General features: G+C 41.9%; 1 protein-coding gene across 4 annotated transcripts in view; it reads right to left on the minus strand.

Moving 5' to 3' along the window:
* Positions 1-3335: 3335 nt before the first annotated feature.
* Wake (ankyrin repeat and fibronectin type III domain containing protein wide awake) overlaps positions 3336-25466 on the minus strand; it is a 183138-nt gene continuing 161007 nt past the window's right edge. Inside the window, exons 1-12 of one of the 4 annotated variants that reach the window (XR_013082804.1) lie at positions 22724-24137; positions 21598-21732; positions 21185-21263; positions 16391-16494; positions 13093-13353; positions 12433-12735; positions 11622-12061; positions 11089-11468; positions 10380-10986; positions 8996-9787; positions 7829-7907; positions 6938-7078 (exon numbers count right to left, since the gene is read on the minus strand). Coding sequence is in view for 3 of the 4 variants with exons in the window: in XM_076793778.1 (XP_076649893.1) it covers positions 6743-7078; positions 8996-9787; positions 10380-10986; positions 11089-11468; positions 11622-12061; positions 12433-12735; positions 13093-13353; positions 16391-16494; positions 21185-21263; positions 21598-21732; positions 22724-23846 (4560 nt within the window). In the remaining variant the exon portion in view is untranslated. Of the gene's footprint in view, positions 7079-7828; positions 7908-8995; positions 9788-10379; positions 10987-11088; positions 11469-11621; positions 12062-12432; positions 12736-13092; positions 13354-16390; positions 16495-21184; positions 21264-21597; positions 21733-22723; positions 24138-25466 lie in introns of those variants that run through there. The other 3 variants (XM_076793778.1, XM_076793801.1, XM_076793791.1) reach the window with 3 other exon arrangements.

Here is a 25466-nt window from a genome sequence, read left to right on the forward strand (position 1 = left end):
TAATTTGCTAAAACGGCTTCTTTGAAGAATGATTAAAAATACTCCACACTTCCGGTAAACATGTTTCTGAAAAATTGTAGAAGGAATTTGTGCAGTGGGATTGTGTTTGGCAAGGTTTATCAGATTCGCGGGTAGAACGCAACGATCAATAACACACCGATGGAAGAGAATGAACTCAAGTTTCATTATCGTAATTGTAAACGTGACTCGGTTGAACAATGAACTCGACACTGGCGTTGTGTACGGTACTGAACTTCCGGCTCGAGGCTCGTAGCGGTCGCGGTTTATCGTGAAACGATGGCGACTGTGATTAATGATTCCCAGATAGATCTCGCCTACCTTTTGTTCCCCGTGATCCTATCTCGTTTAGCGGATTAAGCTGTACAAAATGCCGCGTGTCCTTTAACACTGAATGCTCGGTTAACCCCAAAACCGATCTACCTGAACCGTCTAAAAATGATTTCGTAAAAAATTCTCTTCTTCTACAGTCCCTAAAAATTCTAAAACTGATTCGTTAGAATATTTTACATTAAATAAATTAATATGCTATCATAAAATTTACATCCAATCTCAATAAATATCGCAGTAATTTTCATAGGATCAGATGGACCAATTCAGAAATTATTGAATTATAAATCTTTCCTTGTTTAATGGCCGAAATCCGAAAATTGACTTTTTAGAAATCTGTGTGTTGCTATGAGCAAATTTTACATTAAAATTCTTAAATAAGGAAAGAAATTTCTAGATGACCTCTGTTTTCTATGAATAATACAGAAAAATTTTAATTTCACATAAAAATCCGCAATCTAATGATTGCACTGCAGATTCCTACACAATTTCAATGTGAACTAGAGGAATTTCCCCTAATAAAACTGAAATAAAAATACTATAAATTTTCCTTGAAATCCTCCATGCCTCACGCACGATAAATTAGCATATAGATGTATAAAGAACTGTAGTTTGATGACGCTGCTAGTAAAGATAGTTGGTTCGTACGTACCAGAAAATGGCAGCGAATCGAGGCTCTCTGAAAGCAGCCGGATGACCCGCGAGGGCCGGATCAGCTCAGAGGGGATGCCCTCGGAGTTTTTCATTACCGCAGGATGGATGTATATCTGCTTCGCTTGGGAACTAGCCGGAAGAACGGCGGAGAAGTCAGTCGTGCGATTACCCCAGGTGGGGGATAAATAAAGAGTAGGTGGCAACGGCGAGATGAGACGAGAAACAAGGCGGAAGTGGGTCACCGGGACTCTCGGTCGTCAGGGTCCGGGTTCATTTCTCCGCTCCCCGAGAATTACCGCCTGGCTCGAGGTCCGAGCTAATGAAACAACACCGGTCAACTTCCTGGCTATCATACGGGCTCATCCGAACCGAGAACTATCGCAATTTTCTCGTCGACGCTTTCCTGAACGATAAAATATGTGCCGATAATCTGTATCGACGCTTCGTGGCCCGCAAATCCTGCTTCCTCAGCAGACACGCGCTACTTTTGTTCTTTCCGCGTTACAGCTATGTCATAAATGGGATTTTTATGTACAGAAAATCTTCTATGATTCTTTAGTGTGATAAAGAATTTTTTTAAAATTTGAAACACATTTTCTTCTATAAATGTCCAATGATCAAAGCACTAGACTATTTTCCATTACTTGATAAAAATAAGAAGAATGTATTTATCAAAATTTTTAGCCATTTTTTAAATAGTATAGACATAAAGAAATACATTTTTTTTTTTTTGATAATTCCTTTTCGATGCAACCCGGCATTTTGACGAGTCCTGTACAACTAGTGTTGAGGAACACACTTTTGGTGCTTCTTAAAAAAATAATGGAATGTTAAAATATACAATTTGTAATGAAGCAGAAGTAATTGTTAAACGCTTGGTTTGGATAATCCTATGATTGAATGGCTGAAGGAATGAAGGAGAATATTGTCACCAATTCTTTGGTTCCTCTTCCGAACACCTCTTCCGAGAAATAACGAAACAGTTCTTCGGTCGTTCTGAATTTATATTTTATACATACATAGATTTCTTTGAATATTTACAAGTAGTTCGTTTCTTTGTCTGTTTGTATATCTTATAATGCATATATTCTCTTTCTCTCGCTCTTTCTCTCCCACTCTCTCGCTCTCTCTCTCTTTCTCTCTCGCATTAATTCAGGAGGAAAATTCTAGGCGTTTTTGTTTAAACTTCGTATCTCCTCCTGGCGTTAACACTTAACCGCTAGGGTGGTTGATTATTTTACACTCAACATTGATAAACACTCAAGTAGAGCTAATAAAATTTACTAACTTTGTTTCGTTAAGTTCTCATCAGTGAATCTCTTTCTCTGTCTCTCTCTCCCACATTCTCTCTTGCTCGATACGCACGCATCACCATCATCGTTCTCTTTCACTCTCTCCCATTTTGTTTCTCCTGGATCATTTTCTTTGCGAAACAGAGTGCGTACAGATCTTTATACGTGTCCCATTTTTAATGACGAGTACGCACCCTGACAAAATACAGTAAAAATCTCTATTCTTTTTCTCTTTCTTCTTTCTCCCCTCCCTCCTCTCTCTATCTCTCTCCCCCGTTTGTTTCCTCGATAAAAAAATAGGTGCATCGTATATCTTCATTTAAACTTAGGTGGCCACCTCGTTGCTCGGTACCACTGTCCAGTCGATCGATCGATCTTGTTGTTTCCCTCGCCGAAGGACGGATCATCGCGTTAACGCTAATTTACAGGCGTTCGAATTAGGTCAATTCTCATCGAGGTGCCTCGATTATGAAAACTGCTGTCCTGCGCGCCAACCGGACTCCAAACTTTCGTGTAATTTTATTGAGAAGCCAAACTAAACCATTCTCATTTTTCTGCATTAAAACTGAACTAATCATCAATCACGTCAAAGTTAAACTATTCACTCCTACGCATTCTTCAGTGTGAAAATTGTATTTTTTTTATTACACCAAATTTTTTACTTCTCGCTACGTTGTGAAATGCACTCCTTTGAACTATGGAATTATAAATGAAGTACAATTTTCTTTTTTTGATTTAATTCTTAACGACTAAGAATCGACTTGCATCGTCGCAAATGTTTCGACTGCTAAATGCAATAACAAATGCAGCGTTCTAATTTTATCTAATCTGTTCTACTCCTTATAAAGTAAAATCTTTTTCTTGTTTTCGATTCAATAACTTCAATCATATCTGCGTTGTATTCACAAATTCTCAGTAATAACTAGACTGCAAATCTTTATGCAGAATAAAAATTGTCTATATCAATTACTAGGTTTTAGAACCAAATAAAAATTTCGTTCTTTTATCAATACTTTCGATAAGTTGATAATAAAATACTGATACTCTTAAACATCTTTTATCTTTCTACTGTTTCATGTTGCACGACTCATTCTTACTACAAATGCATAAAATCTGTAATTTACTCATGTAGGATTAAATTATATCGTTTGTACGATTACTCATAAAGAACTGCCACGAGAATTAAATAAATATAAATCCCACAAGCTAGCAGGATTATTTATCCTTCCGAAAATGAATACAGCTATCAGTACGACAATTTTGGAGCAAATTCGACTATCGATAGTCAAGCAGCAAAAACCTAATCAAAGAAAAATAGTCTAAAAAGGGGATTCTCAACCGCACAAAAGTCTGCAGTCCATCGAAAAATTACAGTGAGTATCCTCGAGTGCTCCGAAACGAAAACCTCGAATTTCTGCCAGTCACTCGGCGATGCGTGGCAAATTAGTCGCTAACGATTAATAATTAAATGTAGAACGCTGTACAGCGGTACCGCGCGTTCCGGGCGCGTTCATTATACAATCCGCCGATCATATCACCAGAGATTACAGTCGGTAGGCTGGAGCTCGAACGAGACCACCGAGATACAATAATTCTTCTTGAAAAATTAGGAGAATTCTTATGTAATACAAATATACAAATCCAAATGCTTTGACAGCGGGGAAATGTTTCACGCTCCCCCAACGAAACTGGGCCCGGAGAACACGAAAGGGAGCAACAATCTCGTAACAAAACACCATCGACTGTGTTGCGCCGATCGTCGGCGAATTGGACGCAAAGAAAAGAGCAAAATCTTGCTCAAGAGCAAAGAACGCTTTCTCGGATTAAACCCTAGAGTGGCACATGCGAGTCGTTTCGCGAGTCTATCTCTAGTTTTTTACAAGGGACGCAACCGCTAAATTGTTCACCTGCTAACCGGGGAACGATGAGTTCACTCGTCACGATTTGGTGGCCTCGCGTTCTCTTCTTCGTCTTGACTCGCCAGTAGCATGAACAACCCCTATTTAATACTGTGGTTTTACAAAATTGAGGATAGATAATTTAGTAATTATTTTCTTTCACTTCGGACTGAATTGGTAGACTTTATAGGAGGACAAATAAACACCAAACAGTTCTATCGACTGAAATTAATTAGGTTCATCTTCACTGTGAGAAATCTACCAAACAAAATTTTCCTTAACACGTTCGCTACCAGCGTCACAAATACTTATAGTCAAATTAATCTTATACACTTTGTTGCTTAAAGTCATAGTACACAGGAATAATATTCAGAGAATTTATGCTTTTCTTCTGCTAAATTGTTTTAATACTTCACGAAGGAAATACGAAAATGAGCAGTTGAATAAATGCTGGTAGCGAACGTGTTAACCCGTAGCGTTAAACAAGGGTTGATCGGATCCTTTCTCCATAGAATTTCAAGTACTCCAAACTCAGATCGGTTATATGACCACGCGTGCCATCACAGGGTTAAAAATAATTGTGCTAGTCTTCGTTAAAATCTACGCAACAGTCTATAAAGCCTCTTTCATCGATCGCGGCAGTTCTCGCTCGCAATCTGACCTAATCGCCACCTCGTACCCCTAAACAAGCGCCTTGAGTGACTCTCATTGATACTCAATTGCAACGAAAGTCATCTCGTAGATCATTGTGAATGTATCTCTAGTGAACAGGCAAGATAAATAAATCATCATTTTCAAAATGAGAACATTTCTACATCAAACATAATATTCTGCAAATCTAATGAAATGAGACAACAGACTGCAGATCTCTATGAAAAATAAAAAGTTCAATGTTGTTCATTAACTCCAGTGTTAAATATGCTTTTCTGCGCAAATAATTCTGATTAGAATTTTTAAACAAAATTAAAATTAAATAAATGATTCCTTTAAACTTTCACTCCTTTGCTCTTCCACTAGATATACAACATCGGGACTAACACATCTTGAAGACCGTGTTCCATTTTCCTGAACGAGGCTCGGTAAATATAAAATCCTCTTTGCGATCGAGGCGTCCAAAACTATGCCCCTTTATCGATCACTCGAATATATTCCATCGATCCAAGTGACGCGAAAGGGGCTGACAATTTACAAATCCGCTTGGACACCATGCTCGCGAGATGAGATCATCTCCGAAGTGTCCGCGTACTCGCGCTCGAGTGAAACATTGAGATCGGTACCTAAAATACAGCAGTACGACTTGAGTATTATTCACTCCAGACTACCTAAACTCGGTTAGCAGGGCTGCTCGAAATCGTTGGAATGTACGGTATCGCCTAAACCGTAGTTTCCCAATTATCATATAGAACTGCCACCCCTTTTACAATTATTTTGACTCCTTCAATTGCAGTTTCATATGTAACAGCACGTGGACCATATCGCATTAAGTTTAAAGCAATCAAAATAATTTTGCTTTTGATCGTTGGCTACGGTAGAATGTTTTCATTAGTGTGTTTTAATCTGGAATCTCAGAGTTAAATTTCCGTGAATAATAAATAAGTAAATGCTAGTTGCTGGTAGGTGATCTGAGACAACACTCCGTAAACGTCTTCGACACCCACATTGGGAAACTACAGTCTGAACATAGCATCCCCGAAGAGGAACAACGCTCGCCACCACTCGCACACCTCTACCTAATTACTTGTAGCTTACTTAGAGCCTCGATATACAACTGGGAACTTGTTCAAGCGTCTCTCCTCGTTATGTACAAGTTAACGCGACTCGAGCTGTCTCGTGGGATCGACTAAGCCATCTCTACACTTTCTCATATCAAAAACAATTAAAAAGAACCCTCCTCTAACCACTTGGAACATTCGTAATATCCTCTCGTATTAGGTTGTTGCATGTGAAACGTCAAAGTGACTTTAAACAAACGTATGTAACTTTATCTGTAAATTAAACTTATTTATTAAAGTGAGCTCAGCTCAAACTTAAAGTAATTTACTGCCACATTTTTTTTACTGCAAACCGCATAATGTCGTCAATTAGGAGTCTAGGTTTATTTTCACCCAGAGTATTACGATTCTCATTCAGCTACTCAGTTTTTGACGAATTAATTAAATGAACATCTGCAGTGCTAGGGACACAGCAGAGATTAACGTGTCTACAGAAGGTACCATAAAAAAATAAGTTTTGAAAAATTGATAAATATATCAGTGAATGGTCCTGGAGTCGGATATTTCATATGCAACTACTTAATAGCTAGACAGCTTCCTATAACTTCGAATCTCCGGGAAGAAAGTGTGGATAGAAACGAAAGGAAGGCTCGACTTTGATCCGGAAGCTCGCAGAACGCGTTAATCTAGGTGATCTTTGGCTTCTGCCGCCGATTGTTAACAAGATGGAAAGCTTCTTAGACGGTGTCACCTCGGGACCTGGGGTTCTTTCCTCTTCCTCGAGACCGCTTTTTTTTCTTCTACGTAACAACCTGCCCCCGCTCGGTTTCTACTTATGCTATAAATACGCGGTGTGCTTGCTGCTGTGCTCCAGGGCTGCCAGAACGTCCTGTTTCTGCCGGACATACAGTCTGCCCTTTTTCCAAGGGTTCTGCAGCTGTAACAGCCGGAAATCGTCCCTGAGACAACGCTCCCGCGCACCGATCACAGCCACCAAGCAAAAGTTTGGCAGCTCGTCGGACGTGTAGATGGGACCTTCCTGGCCCTTCAGCACCACTGCCATGTTCAGCTGCTTCACCACCAGGTTCACCACCTCCCTGGCTGTCGTTCGAGGTGTCACGTGCAGTTTCAGACTCGTCCCGGAGGCCAGACCGGTCTCGTACGCGGCGTAGACCTGAAAAGACAGTGATAGATCATGTTAAAAAATAGTAGCAAGTGAAAATATCGACAGCCGACAGATAGATTCTGCTGTGAGGTGTCAGCGTTTGCAATGGCAATCAGCTGGTATAGCACTCGATGATACTTTTTGTGTTAGCGATGAGCAGAGATCATTGATCGATTGTTACGATGCTGGTGTCTTTTTCAGAATGAGATGTAATTTTGATTTGTCGCTCGAATGCTTGGAAGTTAGTTGTCTTTATGCTGAGAGTTTTGTTGCTTAGGGTTCCCAAGATGTAGAATGACAGTGCACACAAATTCTTAAGCTAAAGAAGGATGGTCTGGCATGCTTGATTAAGGTGCTAATACACTGGCAAGTAACTTGTGACATTTTTTGCGAAGGCGACTCTCGTCACGTTCAACTCATTTGCGACAGTTTATCTCAAAGAGCGAAACAATATATTTCTAATTTGACTGTGGATCTTTATGCAAAATAAAAATTTTCAAGTATGATAGATAGGAGTGAAATAAAAAGTTCTTTTTCTCTCTAGCGATTCTAGAAAATTGCAAATCGATGCACTCAAGTTCTCCTAATGTTTTTCCTACTTTAAAAACTTTTACTTTGCAAGTTGCTCTCACAAGAAAATGTTGCGAGTTACTCGCTAGCGTATTCGTACCTTTAGGATGCTACACAGAAAAGCGAAAGACTTGGAAAGCTGAACCGAGCGAAACAAGCGGTAGAACGCTAGGGGATGTAGCGGCTTACTCATATGTCTGCTACATCGGTCTGCACTAGAAGACCAAGTGAGCTGTGTTTAACTACAATCGGGTTAGACTTGTGTTCCCTACAAGGAAAAACATTATTTAAACTCAATGGGCGGTTCTGGAATCAAGCAGTCAGTTTTGTAACGAGTGTCCTGAGAAAAGCTTGCTTTAGGTAGGACAGTTTTTGTTCTAGTACGAAGTGGGTCTTGTGCCAGTGGATATCAAGATTATTTTCACCCTTCAATCCTCTGCGCTCGCAGACTTTCCTTCTCTTTGTTATAATTAAGTACCTTGTTACAGGTGACAGTCCAGGGCAAAGGATTGAATATCAAGAATCTTGTGCTTCAACCTTGAGATCCATTGACACTTTCATATCACTTTGGTTAAAAAAGATTTTCAGGGTCTACTCAAACAGTGATGGAAGTGAGGAGACACTGAAAGTACAGTGGACTTCATAAGTGCAACTTATTCAAGGGTAACGTGTTATGAGAGGATCCACTGTACCTTTCTTCCAGTTATCATAGAGAGCTTGAAAGATGTCGCAGTCTGTGATGATCCCTAACATTTGAGGATGGATTGTATGTCTAAGATATATAGAAAGCAACCTCCCTTTTTAGGAATGAACCATTTGGACTATCTCAAGAAATTTACTTTTTACTTTATATGTTTACCCTTGTGTCAATCCTCAAGCTCTCAACGATAAGCTGCATATACACTGTCGCACAAAATTAAACGATCAATAAATTTTCGTTCAAAAGTTGTCAATGTTCAAAGTGCTGTAACTTCATGTAAAAACGTCGTAGAATATCCATAAGCAATTTTTGAACGAAAATTTAGTGATTGTTTAATCTTGCACACGCAAGTGTAGTTTAACACTAAACCTACTAAGCACTAAAAGTACCTGGTCTGTGTTACTTGATAAAAGTGAAACGATTCAACTTATTTAGAGTTTGTGCAATTCTTATTGTAGTGTCTACTTCAATCAAGAAACGTGCACAATTATTTTCAATGGAATCTTATTGTCAGTTGTAAAATAAAAATTTGAAGCCGACTATTTGATCGGTGCAATGGTGGTAGGTTTAGAGTTAATTCTCTTTGAAGAATAATAACTACAACCCTTCCAACCACTAGCCAACAAAGTTGAATTGAGAAAATCATGTTGAGCTACCTGAAGTATGCCAGGCAAAGGAGCCGGCATCATGGTGGCCTCGTCTTTCTCCTCTTCTAGTTGGCTTTCTAGGGAGCCAGTTGCCATAGCAGCGACGCTGGCGGTTGGTTTGGTCGGCTTCCCTTTACCCAGGCCCTTTAGACAGATGCTCGAGTTAGGCGTCGAGTACTCGTCGCTGCTCAACGAGTGCAAACTGTCCGAGTTGGTGTTGGTGACGCTGAGCAAGCTGGTCGTGTTGGTCATGGCGGTGGACACGCTCAGCAACGAGCCGCCGTACATGATCGGCTTGATGCTGAGCAGGGGACTGGTGCTGGCCGAGGCGGACGTGATAGTCGCCGACCTATTCCTGGGGCTGTGTTTATATTTCGTCAGGATTAGAGTGTCCTCGGACTTGGAGGGCGGTAGCCTCGCGTTTTGCAACGGTACCAGATGGTTGTTGCTGCCACCGCTGGTCGCGTTGCTCAGATTGCTGGCGCTGCTCAACGGCACTGACGATTTCGGTGGCTCCGACCCCGTTGACATGTTGGACGTGTTGCTACCCTTCCGAATGTACTGGCTGCTCGGCAACTGTTGCTCGCTCTTGCTGAACTCTGTAGTCAGCAGATTCGATGTAGAGTTGGTCACGTTCGGTCCTGGCCAGCTTCCTCGGCCCGGACTAGACTTGACCAGCTTCGGGTCCCGCGGCGGCAGCTGCAGCAGGCTCCTCTTCAGGCTGTTGCTGTTACTGTTGCTTTTGTTCCTATCTAGACTGAGCAAGTGCTTCATTGAAATCCCTAGCGTCTGCGACGTGCCCTACAATGCAGTTCAGGATGAATACAGATGTACATCAGAGGCCCAGACTTGGAACTCTTACGAGGGACGGTCCCGAAGTGACTTCTTCAGAATTCTTCCTCTTCTTCTTAATGAAAATCTTTGGCAGGGCGTGATTCTTGCAAAAATATTGGACACATTTTTTTAGCGGCCGTCGTTCACACATTCAAGGTGTGATAATAGACCCAAGTTTCAGGTTGGAACCATATTTGAACAAATTTTGATCATTCCAAATAAAATATCAAGTGTGTGAACATTTGTGTGTGTGCCGAATATTTTTGCAAGAACTACGTCCTCCCAAAATTTCATTAATATCTGGAGACGTCGCTTCGGGATTGTCCCATTGTTAGAAGGAAACATATTCAAGCTCTACAAGTCGATTTTGATAAAACTTATGGGAGAGGTGGTTGACGTCACCCAAATTGAAAGAGTGAGAACATCTCTCAAAGATGGAGGTCAGATTGATTGTCAACCATCTATGAAACAATTAGCTACCTTTCAATGAGAACTTTCCCAACGTTTCATTCAAATCAGCTCGTGTAACTTGAACACCTTTCTCTGCTAGTTTACTTACACATTGCTGAGAGGTTCCACGATCCCTCGCAAACGTGATGGCGTCGATCAGCCACCTGGCTCCCTTCCAAACGGTATTCACTTGCGTCTGAAGATCCTGAAGCCTGGTCAGCTTGTCCTTCGCCACGCTCAATTCCAAAGAACTGAACGCTTCCCTATGGTTGTGCTGAGCCTGGGCCGTGTCCAATTCCAAGATACAACTTAATCTCGAGTATCTGTTGATCACATCCTTCTGATAAGTGTTCAAATGGACCATCTCGAACACTTGGATTGGCAAGGATAACAAGTCTCCTCTTTGCAGAAGAATCTCCCTGGTTCCAGGGACAGAACAAGCAGTCTCCGCTGGAGGAACCGCGATGAGGAAAGACACGTCGTGGGTTAGATCGATAACCTCGGCGTCGTAGAGTCGATGGGACAAGGTGTCATCAGGGTTGATCTCCATGTAATTGAATAATCGTCTAGCGGTTGCTGCGACGAGGTCGACGAACATCTTCTGTTGTTCTGTACCCTGGCATTCGTTCGTCGCGTTCTCTTTCTCCTCGGCGTCTTTGCCTGAAACGTCCGCTGCCTGGAGGCGCGTTATCCTCTTCAGGTAGTCCCATTCTTCGCTGCAGCGGGACAGAAATTAGTTTCATCGAATGGAAATTACTTTCTCCAGGGTGCTATTAATTCCTCCAGTCTACTAAAAGACAATTGTGGTCTTTACTTACGCAGACACGTGGGGATTGTCACGGATTTTGCAGTGCGGCAACACGTTGGGCGACTTGGCAGGCACCACGACCTGAATTAGGTCCACGCTGCTCTGCATCTTCAGGTAGCCAAGGTACAATCCTCTCGACAGCTTGATGCTGCTGACTTGGTGGTACGTCATCTGCTCCTGTATGCTGGATATCAGGATATCCGACACGCTGCTCTCCTCGTGAGTGATCACCTTCTTGGTCACCTTGCTGAGAGGCAACCATCTGCTGTTTAATACTGAGATAAGCTTCGGGGATTTCACGTAGTTCACCGTTGAGAAGACCAGGGTCCCTTGGACGTCCCTGATGGGTTTATGGTACAGTTGGCCCAGGTCTTGTATGCACAGCGCTGCCTGCAAGGATCAATCACATTTTAACGTGATTACCCTATAACTACCCTTGTGGTAAGGGCACCGACTTGAAACTTGCCACACAGGTTTTTTTTAGCCCTATTTAATAGTATGATGAAAGATCAATTTACTAATGACAAAAAAAAAATGCTCCACCTGCATCTGAGCCGCAGCCTGCAGCAGCTTTATCCTGAAGTGGTTAGTGGAGCTGTTGTGGCTCTTCTCCATGTCCTGGCGAAGGGTTTTGACATCGTCCCAGGTGCAGGCTACCTTCATCAGCCAATGGAAGTCGGTGTAGATACAGCTAGGGTAGGTCTCGTCGACTTCGATCACAGGTAGGAAGTCTTCATTGGTCACAAGCACCTTGTCTTCGTGGTAGAGCAAGCAGGCGAGGAACACGCCGCGCCTTAGGTTCTTCTGGAATTTGCTGGTCGCTGTGAACAGCTGCTTTATCGTCGTCTTCTTCTTGTGGTTGCGCCTCTGCACCGCTGGTGTCTCCTGTGTGTACTCTGGCCGCCTTATGTCAGTGAATAGTGTGTTCAACTGCTCCAATCGGCCGGCAAACCTTGGCAGCCTGCCATCGATGTCCCTCCAACCTGGAACAATGCCATGTTACGTCTTCAATAGCCTCATTCAGAGTCTGAATCGCAGCGAAGAATACTTTGTATATACGATCACTAAATCTGACTTGTAGAGTCAAAGCGAAGATGGATCTAACCAGGAATTTCCAGGGAAACATAACACACTTGTGTTGGACCAGTATTTGGTAAAATACCAGTGCTGTGATTATAGTGAGTCTGCTTCTTACAAATTGACTTGTACAAAGATCAGCAGTTTAATTATGATACTGAGAACTTGTCTGATGTTTTTGTAACTGATTGTATACATGCAGGATGCCCCAGGTTAATTTATGAAGGATTATTTTTTAAGATAACTTATTTGACGTGCAGATTGAAAATGGACGTACTGCTGGGAGTGACATGGCAAGGCGTCGAGTGCCTGAACCTGCTGTAACCCTTCAGGTTCCCAGCAGCGGCCCGGAAGTAGTACTTCTGGCCCTGGATTAGATCGTCGACTCTGCACTCTCTCTGCTTCATGTCTAGCACCTCCCTGTCTCCGCAAATCACCGAGAAATCCTCTTTTATGCTCCATTGGACCTTGAACTTTGTGCAGATTGGTGAATCGTGGGAATCCGGCTCCTGAAACCTCACTGTCACTGAGTTGGTTCCCGTAACGTCGACTGCCACCAGGAAAGGCATGTCCGGTGGTCCTGAAATAAGCACAGTACAAGTTTTAGTATAGTTGAGGCGCACAGTTAACCCTTGCGTGAGAATTTGGAGAGGAGTATCAGTACACGTCTCTACTTCACCATGTAATGATTTATTTTTACTCATAAGTACCTGTTTGAAATCTTTACTAGGTCACTGACCACAGGAAATTGAGAAATAGTGATCAGTGACCTCGTTAAATTGGAGAACAGCGGTCACTGATTACAGAAAATTCTCATAACAGTACACCAAATTCTTAATCTCCACATTCAGAAGTTTCACGATATTTTCAGGAGGGCATAAAAATGGTGGAAGAGAATACAGCAGACAGGTAAAAGTTTGTGCAGTTCGGTACTCACTCGCTTGATCAAATCCTAGCAGCATCTTCCTGAGAGCTCTCGCTCTCCTCTCCCACAGAGCCAGTTGCTTGTCCTCAGCACTGCCGCCGCATCCCGTGAGATTGTTGTGCTGCGACGAAAAACTTGATCTATGGCTGCTCGGCGGTTCTAAAAGGGTGGTCCCACCGCTACCGGAAGTGCTCCCGCCAAGTTCTTGGACCCGGTGCTCCGCTTCCGACAGCAACGAGGCCAAGTGACTGCCCAGGGACTCCGGAGACTTGACTGTGTGATCAATCAGACGACTTTCTTACACTCGATTCCACTTGGAAACTTGTTTCTAGTTCCCTAAGTCAACTCAACCCTTCGTGACACTTCGACAGATATTATTTTGTATAATGTCGAGGATCAAGGAGGGAAAGCTGGAAAGTGTTTAACTGTCTTGTTTATTTACTCAAAAATTATTGAACCCGATTAAACGAAGAATTCTGCGGTAATGTAGGACAGAAAATTTTTCAGAAAATTGCGGCAAGTTACGGGGATGTTCACGGATAATCTTAAAGAGCTGAGGAAAGAAACCGGGCGTCAGGGTCAAGGAGGGATATTAGATCCCTTTTAATTTCCAGCAGCGACTGAAAAATATGTCGCGTTTTAAAAACTCGTAGCAGACTAAAGGGACGTTTGCGAAATATTTGAGAAGGTCGAGAGAAGATTGGATGCGGAAGGTGAAGCAGTAAAATTTGCCTGACCCAATTTACAGTTTCCCAGGTCAAGAATCTCGCCCTTTCCACGTTGGCCGGGCATGAATGAAGTTTATTAGACTACAGTCGCCGGGAATTAGGGAGGAAACGAGCGGTGAAATTCAACGCGGAACTGTCGCAATAATCGGGTGAATTGCGCGAATCAGACATGACTTGTCGTAGAACCGCGGAAAAATGCCTGGCTAATTGAGCCGATTCATGTTTACGAATGCAAAATCTTGCGGCGAGTCGCATCCGGGACGTCTGCAGATATCGTTTCCATCGCGATTGTGTCGGCTATCGATTTCCATTTGGCCGTGCGACACGCACAATCTCGTCCCGGCATTATTTGACAGCCTTCGTCGAAACGATAATGCGATTTTAATGGACAATAACGGTCCCGCTGCTCCCGGACAATTCGATTAACATTAATAACAATCGTTCCGAATAAACCGACGCTTTCCACGTTTTCGAATCGGAGAATCAAACAGTCACGAAGGGGAATGCGATTTCAGTCGCGTGCGAGCAACGAATACTTTTCCTAAAAGAAACTGCAATTTCGAAACAGCTCGGGTTTCTTAACGCTTTGAGTGCCGCCAGTACCGACACACTGTTTTTACCGAACTTTAAAGTCAATTTTTACTAAGTATTAAGTAAACGAAATTTTATTAGGCTCTACGAGGTGCGAGAATGTTACAAAAATCACTGTAATCATTAAAAATTCTCTTCTTCTCTTTTTAATTTGAGTAAGTCAAAAATAATGTGACATTATTAAATTCTTTTAATGTAGTCATAGATTTTTATTTGACCAATCCGTTCTTGTCGTACAAGCATAAAATCCGCAGTCTAGTTATGATAAATCCTACTTTTTCATTTCTTATATTATTGAATAAACAGTATTTATTTTGTACAATTTGTATGGGCATTGGTGTGGCACTCAACGTGCTAATCTCTGCTCGTTTTAGACATTGATTTAGCACCAGAAGAACAAAATAATCTACGAGGAAACTCTTTCGCATAACTAAATAAATCTCACGGTAAACGGTGCTTTTACTTCCCGTTTCGAGTGAGAATAATAAGCGAGAAGGAAGATTTTAATTCCGGAGACTCGAACGCCCGCACGAAACAGGCACCGTGTAAAACAAGGTTCGTTCGTTCGAATCTCCGTAAACGCGACGCAGGAATTTTCGATGAAAATATACCCGCGAAAGTGTTGATAACAAAGTTTCGCCCCGACAAATTGCCCGATCCGCCTAGGTACGCGCGATCTAATTAGTTGTTTTAATTAAATGCTTTAATCAGCGGCGGCGGGGTATTTACGCGTGCTCGCCGAATGGAATAACGTTGCATTCAGCAATGCAGCGAGCTCTGTTTATTCGAATAGACGAGTCGCATTCCGACCGCTTAATGAGCCGGCTCAAGAACTTGAGGATCATTCTAATCGCGGACCGAAATCATGCTCCTGATGGCTGAAACGCTATTCTTCATAAAGAAATATGTTCGTCTAAATAAATTCAATCTTGCAATTTTCGTATAAAGCAACAGATTCTGGCTACTTTTAACGTTCAATATTAACGTCAGACTCGTTTGAAAAATATGTGATAATTCCAGCAGCATCAGCCGAGGATTTTACGATGCCACGGGGTAAGTGCCCAATTAAATCCGATCGAAAACTAAATAGTTTCCCGAAAATCTAGCCGGAGGGTCTGCGATTTCATTTTTGCCGCAGTCGAAGCGCAATAAAACTTGACGGCACTTTTATTACAGCCTGCGGAATCCTAATTGGAATCCCATTCCGTTCGGCTATTTCGCTGCTCTTCCTTTTCCCCTCGGTCGGTTCGGTTTTCCACGGTCTAAGCAATTTTTCTTCGAGACACCGATGTAATCGATCCAGAGAGTTTTATTATCGCGGTTCAACTCCTTCAGGACACATCTGTGAAATCTCCGAGACGATCCCCTCCAGTAAAACGAACCTGCAATTATTTTTCCTGGTCTCGGAATAAAGAATCGCCTCGTTGATCGAAACCATTCATCTATTTTCTTCCTGCGCTTTTTTATATTCGATATACAAGCGAGAATATTCGCGGGGACCTAGATCAAGGAGCAAACGGAAAAATAACAATTTCCTCGGCTTTTGTGCGCCGCTAGTGAACTTGTTAAGACCATTGTTGTTGCAAACGGAACCTGAATCGCGCGGCAGAAATTGGGCGAAAAGAGTACGCGCGGAGGGCGGGAACGGAGTCAGGAATTCTTGAATGCGTTATCAACTGCTGTTGTAGGATGATTAAACGTTTTCGGATGCGTGGTAGCTTTGGAGAAAATTGCTAAAGCTGCATTGTGATTACGTTCCTCTAAACTAAAAAGACTATATACATAACGTACTAGAATAAAAATGTGCAATCAATTGAACACCTCCGTGCAAAAAGCAGAAGTGTTTTGACACTGTCTTTTTTAAATTAACTCTAAATTAACTTTAAATTAATAGACGGGAATATATGAGGTTGAAATAGACGGTGGGGAACGGTGATTCGATGATTGCAATTCATCTAATGTAATTTGTGACGAAGCTGTAAAATACTTACATTGGTTGCCCTCTTGCGCGCCGAAGGCGACCAACATTTTTGCCAGCGGCCTATTGTTGCTGAGCACTGCGACGTCCAGGGCCGATAGACCGTCGCTGTTCACGCTGAAAACCCAATTGAAGCTGCCGTCAGTTGCGGGGAGACGTTAATTGGACAATTTAAGCAGGATTCAAGTTTTCGGTTCTATTACGCCCGGGAGAGAAACACCGTGGTCCCCTCGAACCAACCTCCATCGAATGATTCACTGAACTCTACCGAGAAACACCGTCATTAAACAGTTAAAACGAATTTGTTCACTCGGTTCAACACGTTCACTTCTGTGTCACCCATAGCCGAGACGAGGAATCATTTATACAGTCTTTAAAAGGAATTTTCGCGTCGATAGATTCAGTGAAATGTTACGTGTGGAAATGAAATTGATCAATTGTAACTTCATTTTCGTTGAAAATCTTCCAACCTAGTCGTAAAGAATTGAGAGGTGATCATGGAATATTAGCGACCAGTGGTCACTGACCGTAGAAAATCTAAGAAGGTGGTCACTGACCGTAGGAATTTAGGAATAGTGGTCACTGACTGCAGAAAATTCTAGAACAATGGTCATTGACCGCCGGAAATTCGGGAAACGTTAGGTCACTGACCTCAATGATGGCCACCAAATGATTTGTGAAAAGTCTCAAATTGTATAGGGTCTAGTAAATTGTTCTGACTTTGCTCAATTATTGTGATTATTAAATTCTACAAATTGGCAAGCCCAGCAAACGAATAGAGATGAAAGTAAATAATAAGACTGGCGTTGCGAAATGCAATTCGGCGCAGCGGCGTATGTGCATAATCTTTGAAAATTCTCGAGGATGGTCCCCACCCGGAAGACGACCGATTGCACCCGTTTCCGCGAGGTAATCGCCACCAATTTCGTTCCGGCATAAACTAGCTCTCGCGAGCTGCTATTAGCGAACCGGGACAAAGGGAGGGGAAGTGAATAAACGGATTATCACGGCGGAGAATGGACATTCAGCAGCGATTACGATGCAGCGATGACGCGAACCTCCGATTCGGTGATACAGCTCCCGCGATGTTTGCAATTGCCATCGACGCACTCGGCTTTGGCTACATCAAAGATTCGCTAGCCTATGTTTGCAAATCTGCGTAATCAAAGGATCTTTCAATTGTACTGTTCACTTGCAGTTCCAGCTGAGCAGCATTGATTTTACTTCTAATTATACAGGACCAAGGTCCAATTAACACGAGAACGGGTCTAACAATACTCAGTCACCCTTCTAGCATTTTTCAGATCGTTCGAATTTGCTACACTCGATACATCAATGTAAAAATTCGTTTACAAATATGGACGAGTGATTAATGTATCGTTTTTTGTTCAACCAACACCGCATTTTGAAGCAACGAGATCTGTTTGGATGATCTGTCGCCATTTTCAACGAAGTTTGAAAGCCGATCTCTTCATCGGCCACTGTGAGAGCCGAGGAAGCTGCACTAAGCTCCCGAACACCCAATTTTCACACTCAGTTCAACGGAGAAGATTCTTCCGGAAAAGTTCTCATCGCAGTCGAGCTTTCCAACTTCGTATGTTTCTTTTTCTTCTCTACCGTGTTTCGCGCTCAACTATTTCTACTCTGGTCGGGAAGACTAACTTGACTGTGTCGATTTAAGAACAAGAAAGTTCCTTTTATTGTCGCAACGTTAAAATTTATGTCTGTTTTGCATGGCCGGAAGCTAACTTCTCGGTGTCGACTTAAAAAATGAAAAGTCTTTCGTGTGCAACCTAGACTGCATAAAGATGTCTCGTAACATAAAAATGTATAGGATAATGTAAGAAAAGAGTATTTTCTTGTATTGCTGCAGGTAGAAAGTCTTTCTTCGAGTTTCTGAGAAACTAAGTGGAAGTTAAGTCTTGCGCGATAAAAGTTTAGGTGACCGTGTATTGTTCAGTTATATAGGAACGTTGTATAACAAACAAAAAGCAGTGCTTACTTTTACCGGTAAGCGAATACAGACAGCCACGGTCGGACACATGTAACATAGTTTATGGAAAATGCTTGAGAACGTTTACGACTACGTTTATGGCAAAAATGAGTGGGTGGAAGCTACAACAGTAAAGAAAAAAACAGTAGAATTTTTAGGAATATGGTCATGTTATTTTCGAATAATTGAAATTATTAACAGAAAAAATATATTTCTATTTATGTCTCATTTGTTGCAAATGCAAGAAATGCAGTCTATTTATTACTCTTTCCTGTTGCAATTTCCATCACTTATAGTATTGATCCAATCTTCATATCTTCCAATTATTGAGATTACGAGAAAGTTTTTAGTATGACTGGACAAATGTACATATTTCTACATGTACAATAAAAATTATATACAGGTTATGGTAAAATTGTACAGGATACATTTCAATAATTTAAAGAGTAGAGTGAATAGGTTAATGAATGAAGGAATGGATGAACTCTTATCAAAAAATTCAACAATCAGAACGAGGACGAATTAAATTTCTCTGGAAGATCGTTCGTCCTCAAATTCAAGTACAATCGCAAAAAGGAAAGAATGACAGTGAACTAGCCTTTGGTATCGCTTCCTCCACATTTCTAAAGAGAGGAGATTCAATCCTGACCGCCGCGGCGTTAAAAACCTGGATTTTCCTCTCGGGAGCCAGAGCAGCGGATGGAAAATCAATCGATTCTTCTTTCGACGACAAGGAACCTAACGCGTAAACGAATTACGGCCGCCAATCGAAGCTGGGGATCGTTCGACGGAATATCTACGACTGTCCGTCCGGTCGACGGAATCGAATTATCATCGGCAATATTGCTAGGTATCCAACGTGCCTTCTGTCACCGATCGATAGGATTACAGCGATGCACACGGGGACTGAACTCGTACTCAACGCGTACGACGACGTTCTGATGAATCGTAATTAATTCCTTGCGTCATTACACCGGGTCAGAGTCGTGTCGAAGATTTTCGACACAATCTGTTAAAACTTTGATAGAGGCACCCTTATAACGTTATCAGCTTCTCGCCTTAAAATGACGTTTCAGAGACTCCGTGGGTTTCAGATGCCAAACTTGATTATTTTTAATGTTACGTCATAAACTAATGTATGTACCATAATAGCAACCTAACTGTTTATATTTAGAACGTTAGAAAGAATAATACTTTGTACGTTTTAATCTGAAATCTTGGAATTAAATTCTAAGTGTTAGCTTTTTAGAAGGGAATATATACGAGAAACGCGAGAGAAGAGTCTGAAAAACATTTCATAAAGATAGAGGCCACGTAGACGTCCTAGTAAAGCATTTAGCGAGTCGGATTTTATGAAATCGAAATTGGTCTGGTCGATTTACTCGGCCACCGAGCGACGAAGAACGGTCGAAGGGAAATATATGCGAGTTTTATGCCCCATTTCGCTGGTACAGGGAAATGAATGGGTATTGGCCGGATGAGTGAGATGATCACACCACGGAGACATTATTTTACGCGCGAAATAGTTGCAGTTTTTCTAGTCCGACGCGTCCGAGTTTTGTGTTACATTTTTGCATAAAGTACGAGTGATATTTTAAAAGTAAAATAGTGTAGGGGTAGATTATTTTTGTGGAGAGAAATCGTCGACTATCACAAATGAAACAGCGAAGTCAGTAAGGCTCAACACAGAATGAAAAATGTTATAGACTGACCCGTAGGACCACGGTTTTCCGTAAATTCTCATCGTTTGATATTGCAAAAAAAGTGATGATCGAATTTCAGAATTTATTTTCATCTCGACAATGAATTTGGGAAATGAAATGAACGACTGTTGATTCAATGAATTAGATACTAACACGGTGATATTTTATAAAATCGATGAAACTAAAATGCTTTTTGTAACTTTCGTGCGAAGAAATTTTTGGTTAAAAAATTTGAAATTGATCGACTCCGAGAAACACAAGAGGAATCTTCGCTCCTGACTGCTGTCGTTCGATCGTGGATTAATTAGCTTGTTTTCTAGGACAGCCGAGGAAATTAATTACGAGCGGCAATTAACCTAGATCGCGACCACGTGGAGTGCTACTGTCGGCCATTCCGTCGTGTTCCAAATCAGCGTGTGACGTCGCATAACTTTTTCTAACTCGTTACGCCATTTCCTACGGCCATGGCTTTTGATCGTGCGATTCTGATCTACAAGAAGTCGACAAATTAATGGTCATCTGTTCTAGGCACGATTCTTCCTTTATTGGACAGATGTTTACAAAGGTCCGTATATGAAATTGTTAAGCACAACGAAGATTCTAAATGAATCAGTTTCTTCTGTCAACATTGACTATGTGTTACTATATCATCATTTGATAACCCATTCTCGCTTAGAACTACTACTATATCATCGTTGTAGGTCCCTGACCACATGAAATTGTGGTTTAATGGTCACTGACCATGATTACTGGTCACTGATCATGAGAAATTGAGAGTCAATGGCTATTGTCTGCAGGAACTTGAGAAATAAGGATCACTGACTGTAAGAAATTGAAGAACAGTGGTCACTGATTATTGGAAATTTAGAAAACAGTGGGTCACTGACTTCAGAGTCTCTTGGAAGTGTAAATTAGTGCCAGTAGTCAGTGACCAAGTAATGAATGCTTGATCGGTCACTGACCAAGCGATCAGACGTCTCAGTTTCCATATCCCTCACAATATTTTAACATTGGAAGCCAAAGAAAGATGACAACTACTTTCTCGACAACCTGTACAAACAAGGAGGTAAAGAAAACATTTACACAGCAAATAATTATTAAATCGCCTCACCTGTTCACGTCCACGTCCGTGGATTCCAAAATGGTCCGGGCTTTGTCCAGGTGTCCATGTTCCACGGCTGCGAAGAGAGCTGCATTTGGACAGAAAGAGCAATAAATTAATTCTCACCACACGCGATTCACCTGAATCTACTCTCGTCTATCTGTAACTTTCGAAGCAATTATTTTTGAAAGTCGAAAGAGTCGGGGCAAAACCGAGAACAAATTGAGGGGTATGATTGAACCGTGAGCTTTGAATTTGGTGGGAACGCGACAGGAATTCGGCCGAGGTGTAAAATTGAAAAATGAAAATGAAAACATGCGGGTGGAATTTTCGTCGCGCTTTTTTCCAATTTCGGCGGGAATCAAACAAACAATAGATCAAGTGATGATGAAACAAACGTGAAAAAAAAACAAACAGAATACCATGCAGATGGATGTTGAGGGACTGTGCCGACAGGGGATTGATGTGCACCGACGATACGCTATTCGGCTGATTCGGTTGCTGCTTTTTCTTCCCGAAACCCTCCAGGAACTCCATCCCTTGCAAAGAGTACAACTCTGCGGGAAACATAAACAGAACCTGAATAAAGATGAGCGAAGGGAGGCGTCCCTTTACGTAAGGGCTATCGCTTACCATAAATAAACGCAAAAGCCCAATGAAAACAGAAAGCAGGAATAATAAAAGCATATATAACTCCGTCGCAATAATAGTAGAGTCTAAATAAAAAAATATATCGCAGATACTCCCGACTAAAAAACCTTGGCTATTTGCTTCAACTTTCCGCATAAACGACACTTCATTTGTTCCATGGAAAATGCCAGAACTGGGTCTAGATAAATTATATCATGACGTGAATGGGGAATGTCTTTCCCTACATTCTCCCTATGTGTGAAAGGACATTCTGGCACAAAGGATTTCGAAATTTTCAGCGTTCCAATTAAAATTCAAAGGTTTCAACGCTGCGTACAGAGAAAACCGAAACATTATACATAGCAGAAAAAATTCTGAAAGTTAAAAATCGAACATCTTCGCAATAAAAATTTCTAACAGACTGAAGGTAACGAAGAACAACAACTTTAAGATTTACGTTAATTACAATCAATGAAAATCTACATTATGAAGCAACATCGGGCGACTTATTTTACCAAATAAAAATTTATTCGGCTCGATGTTGCTTCAGTGTGCTCATAGCTTAAGAATAAAGTTAGAAATTCTAACATAGTACAATGAGGAGTAAAACCACGTATCGAAACGGTTCTCGAAAAGAATAACTATTCAAAAATGTTACCTAAAGGTTCTGATTAAACCAGTTCCGAACAACCCCCATTCGGAATAACGATTACAAGGCACCAGAATTTCCAAGTGTTATCTGCTCCAGTTGGAAATTTCGGTTCCCCATAACAGTACTTCGGAACAAAGATTCTCCATAACCGTTTCAAGTACCAAAACCGATACAATAACAGTTTCCAAGACCTGCGCAATCCCCTCCCCGAGTCCCTGTCTCAAGAACCAAATTGTCCGGGGACAGATTAAAAACCTGGTCCGTACTTGTTCCGGAGGTGTTGTTAACGAGCATCCTATCTTGTCCTACGGACTCTCTCGAATCCTTGATCGACTTCTTCCTCCCCACGGAGACTTTGTTGCGAAAGCTTCCTCCTCGAGCGTTCGACCAGAAGCTGGTGAAATTATCCACGGTCCTGATCCTGCAGGACCTGGACGAGCACACTGCCTTCCTGACTACATCCGGGGACTTCCCTGGCAAATCCTGACTGGTACTTATCAGGGAATCGAAATTATCAACATTCAAATCCAAACTAACAGCTCCCTCATCCTGTAGAACAACATCGTTCACTGAGAGGCTTCTAACTTTGGATCCTACCATCAGAGGGCGATCACAATTATTTTCTTTGCGATAAATACGTTCTTCGCAGGACCTCCCGGAGTCCACCAGGACAGTCAATCCAGGATCCTGAGGACGCTCTGTGAATTCGTCCTTGTGATAACTTTCGCTGCAAAGATCCAAGCTCGTAGGCTCGAATAAAAAGCTGGAGACGGATGAGTCCAAAGAGCTGTCTAAGCAGAAAGTAGGATTCTCGTAGGACACGCGGTTAGTATGACAAATGTCCTTCTTCTCGTAACAGGACGAGTTTCGTGTCTCCTCGCAGCTCTTCCAGCGAAAAATATGCGCCACTTTAGGCGACATAGGGTTGTTCGGGGGCTTCGACATCTTTCCAGGGTCCTTGCGGTTCTTCCTCATTATCCTGTCCGTCAGGCACAATTTGCTTTTCAGCTCCTTGCTGATTTTCTGCGACTCCAGCTCGTTCTCGTTCTCGTTCGTCGAATCGCTTGTAACCTTTTTCTCGAGGACCCCGTTCAAGCCTCGAGGAGGATCCTCAGGCCTGTTTTCCGTATTCCGGGCAGGGCTCGAGGACTCCTCGACCAGGGACAGTTTGCCGGGATGTTTCCGATCGCGCTGATCACGCAAGTTCGCCGGGGACAAATCGAAACCAGCGTTCAGACGCAGATTCGCGTGCGCCCGCAGCTTCGACATCAGCTTCAACGACGCCCGGAAGGACCTCGACCTTTTCAGGGTCGACATCCTCTCGTTGGACGACCGCCTCGAGAGCAATTCCATCTTCGGGCTCGGCAACGAGGATTTGTGAAATTTCATCTGGAGTGACCTTCTTCCGATCGCGACGATTCCCGAGATCCGATCCCGATATCCGCGGAATTTATCTTTCCCACTTCGACTTTTTTCTGCGCTATTTTTACCGCCGATATATCCGGAATTTATTCTCCAGCTTCTGCAAATGTTTCTTGAGCTTTCTATTCGAAGGAAATCTTACAGGACTCGACAAATCTATTCTTACACCGCTTTTAGGACGTCAATGTCCACGGATATAAAAGGATTCAGATATATTTTTATACTGTTCCTTGGAATTAATTTCTAGAGTTCGACGATCCTTCGTGGAAAATTCAAAATACTCCAATACTGTGTTATTTTCAAGTTCCCAGAAAAATCTTTAAGTTTTGCCAAATGTATTTTTACATTACTCTTTGTAAGTCGATCGTCCTTAGAATTAATTTCTACAGTTCTACGATCCCCGTAGGTTTACAAAAATTGCACGAATCTTTAGTACACTTTCACGTAGAATATCCTATAAATTCTTGGTCCCAAAAGCCTCCTGTTTTATCTCTTCGGTTTCTTCTTACAGATGTTATAAAATATTCTCTGTCTTTCTATGTACAATTATATATTATTATTGTCTTTGGCAAAGTCTTTAGTCTCGTCCCCGCTTCTTTGGTTCGACAGAGCTGAAAAATAAGCACTTCTGCAGGCAAGATACAACGATCAAATGACTATAGTTCTTTCCCCCTTTGTTTGGAAAACACGACGAGCGTCTTAGGTACCGTGGCGAGTGTCTTATAGGTAATTATCAGTTGCACAGCGGTCTGGGAACGGAATGACGTAAACTTTTACATCGCCTGTTGAGGCACAATAACGATCGAGGCCTTGAAAAAATATTTCTCAGTTAGCAGAGACGTATGAACGTTCCCGCGTCGTCTTATAGGGGGACGTAAACCTTAAAAACGATATCCTACGTGCACCATCAGGACTTGATAGTCCTCTTTATGGCGCAGTTAGAGACAGTGACGCGAGCAATCTCGGCTCTCCGCTTAACAATCTGAGATACATGGAGCTTGTTGCGTTTTCATGAATGAAAATCGCGGGTAAACGGTGCGAATCGCGCACCAGACGCGAGCGCAAGCATCAACGAGCTGGTATAATTATGAATTTCATAAACCTCATACATGCAAATTTTATTTGACTCGGGCGAATTATCAGGAAGAGGCTACGAGTCCCTATTAGGCGATACAGTTGCAAATTTTGAATTTCTTAGGTTGCAGTCTTAATCCTGGATGGCTAGTAAATCGTAAAAATGACGATTGAATAAAAAAACGAACAGAAAATATTTTTGTTGTTAAATAAAGTCTATTCGTGTTTTTAATACATGATAGTTTAGTCATCTAGAGTTAATTAATTCAAATACAGTGCGCAGAGGAAGAAATGGAGATTTTAACGAAATGATATAATTGAAAATTTTGTAAATTACTGAATTGAGATGTTGTAACGGAGAAGTAGACGGAAAGAGGAGTTTCAATCTCTGCAGGGAAATATAACTGCCTGTTGCTGAAGATTCCTGAATTAAAATCTTAATTGCAAACGACGAAACTTACACAAGAAGCTTCTGGAGATTGCGCAAGGCAAAGTAACCGCAAACTCCCATAA

The sequence above is a fragment of the Halictus rubicundus genome, chromosome 1, assembly GCF_050948215.1.
Source record: "Halictus rubicundus isolate RS-2024b chromosome 1, iyHalRubi1_principal, whole genome shotgun sequence".
NCBI classification, from domain to species: domain Eukaryota; kingdom Metazoa; phylum Arthropoda; class Insecta; order Hymenoptera; family Halictidae; genus Halictus; species Halictus rubicundus.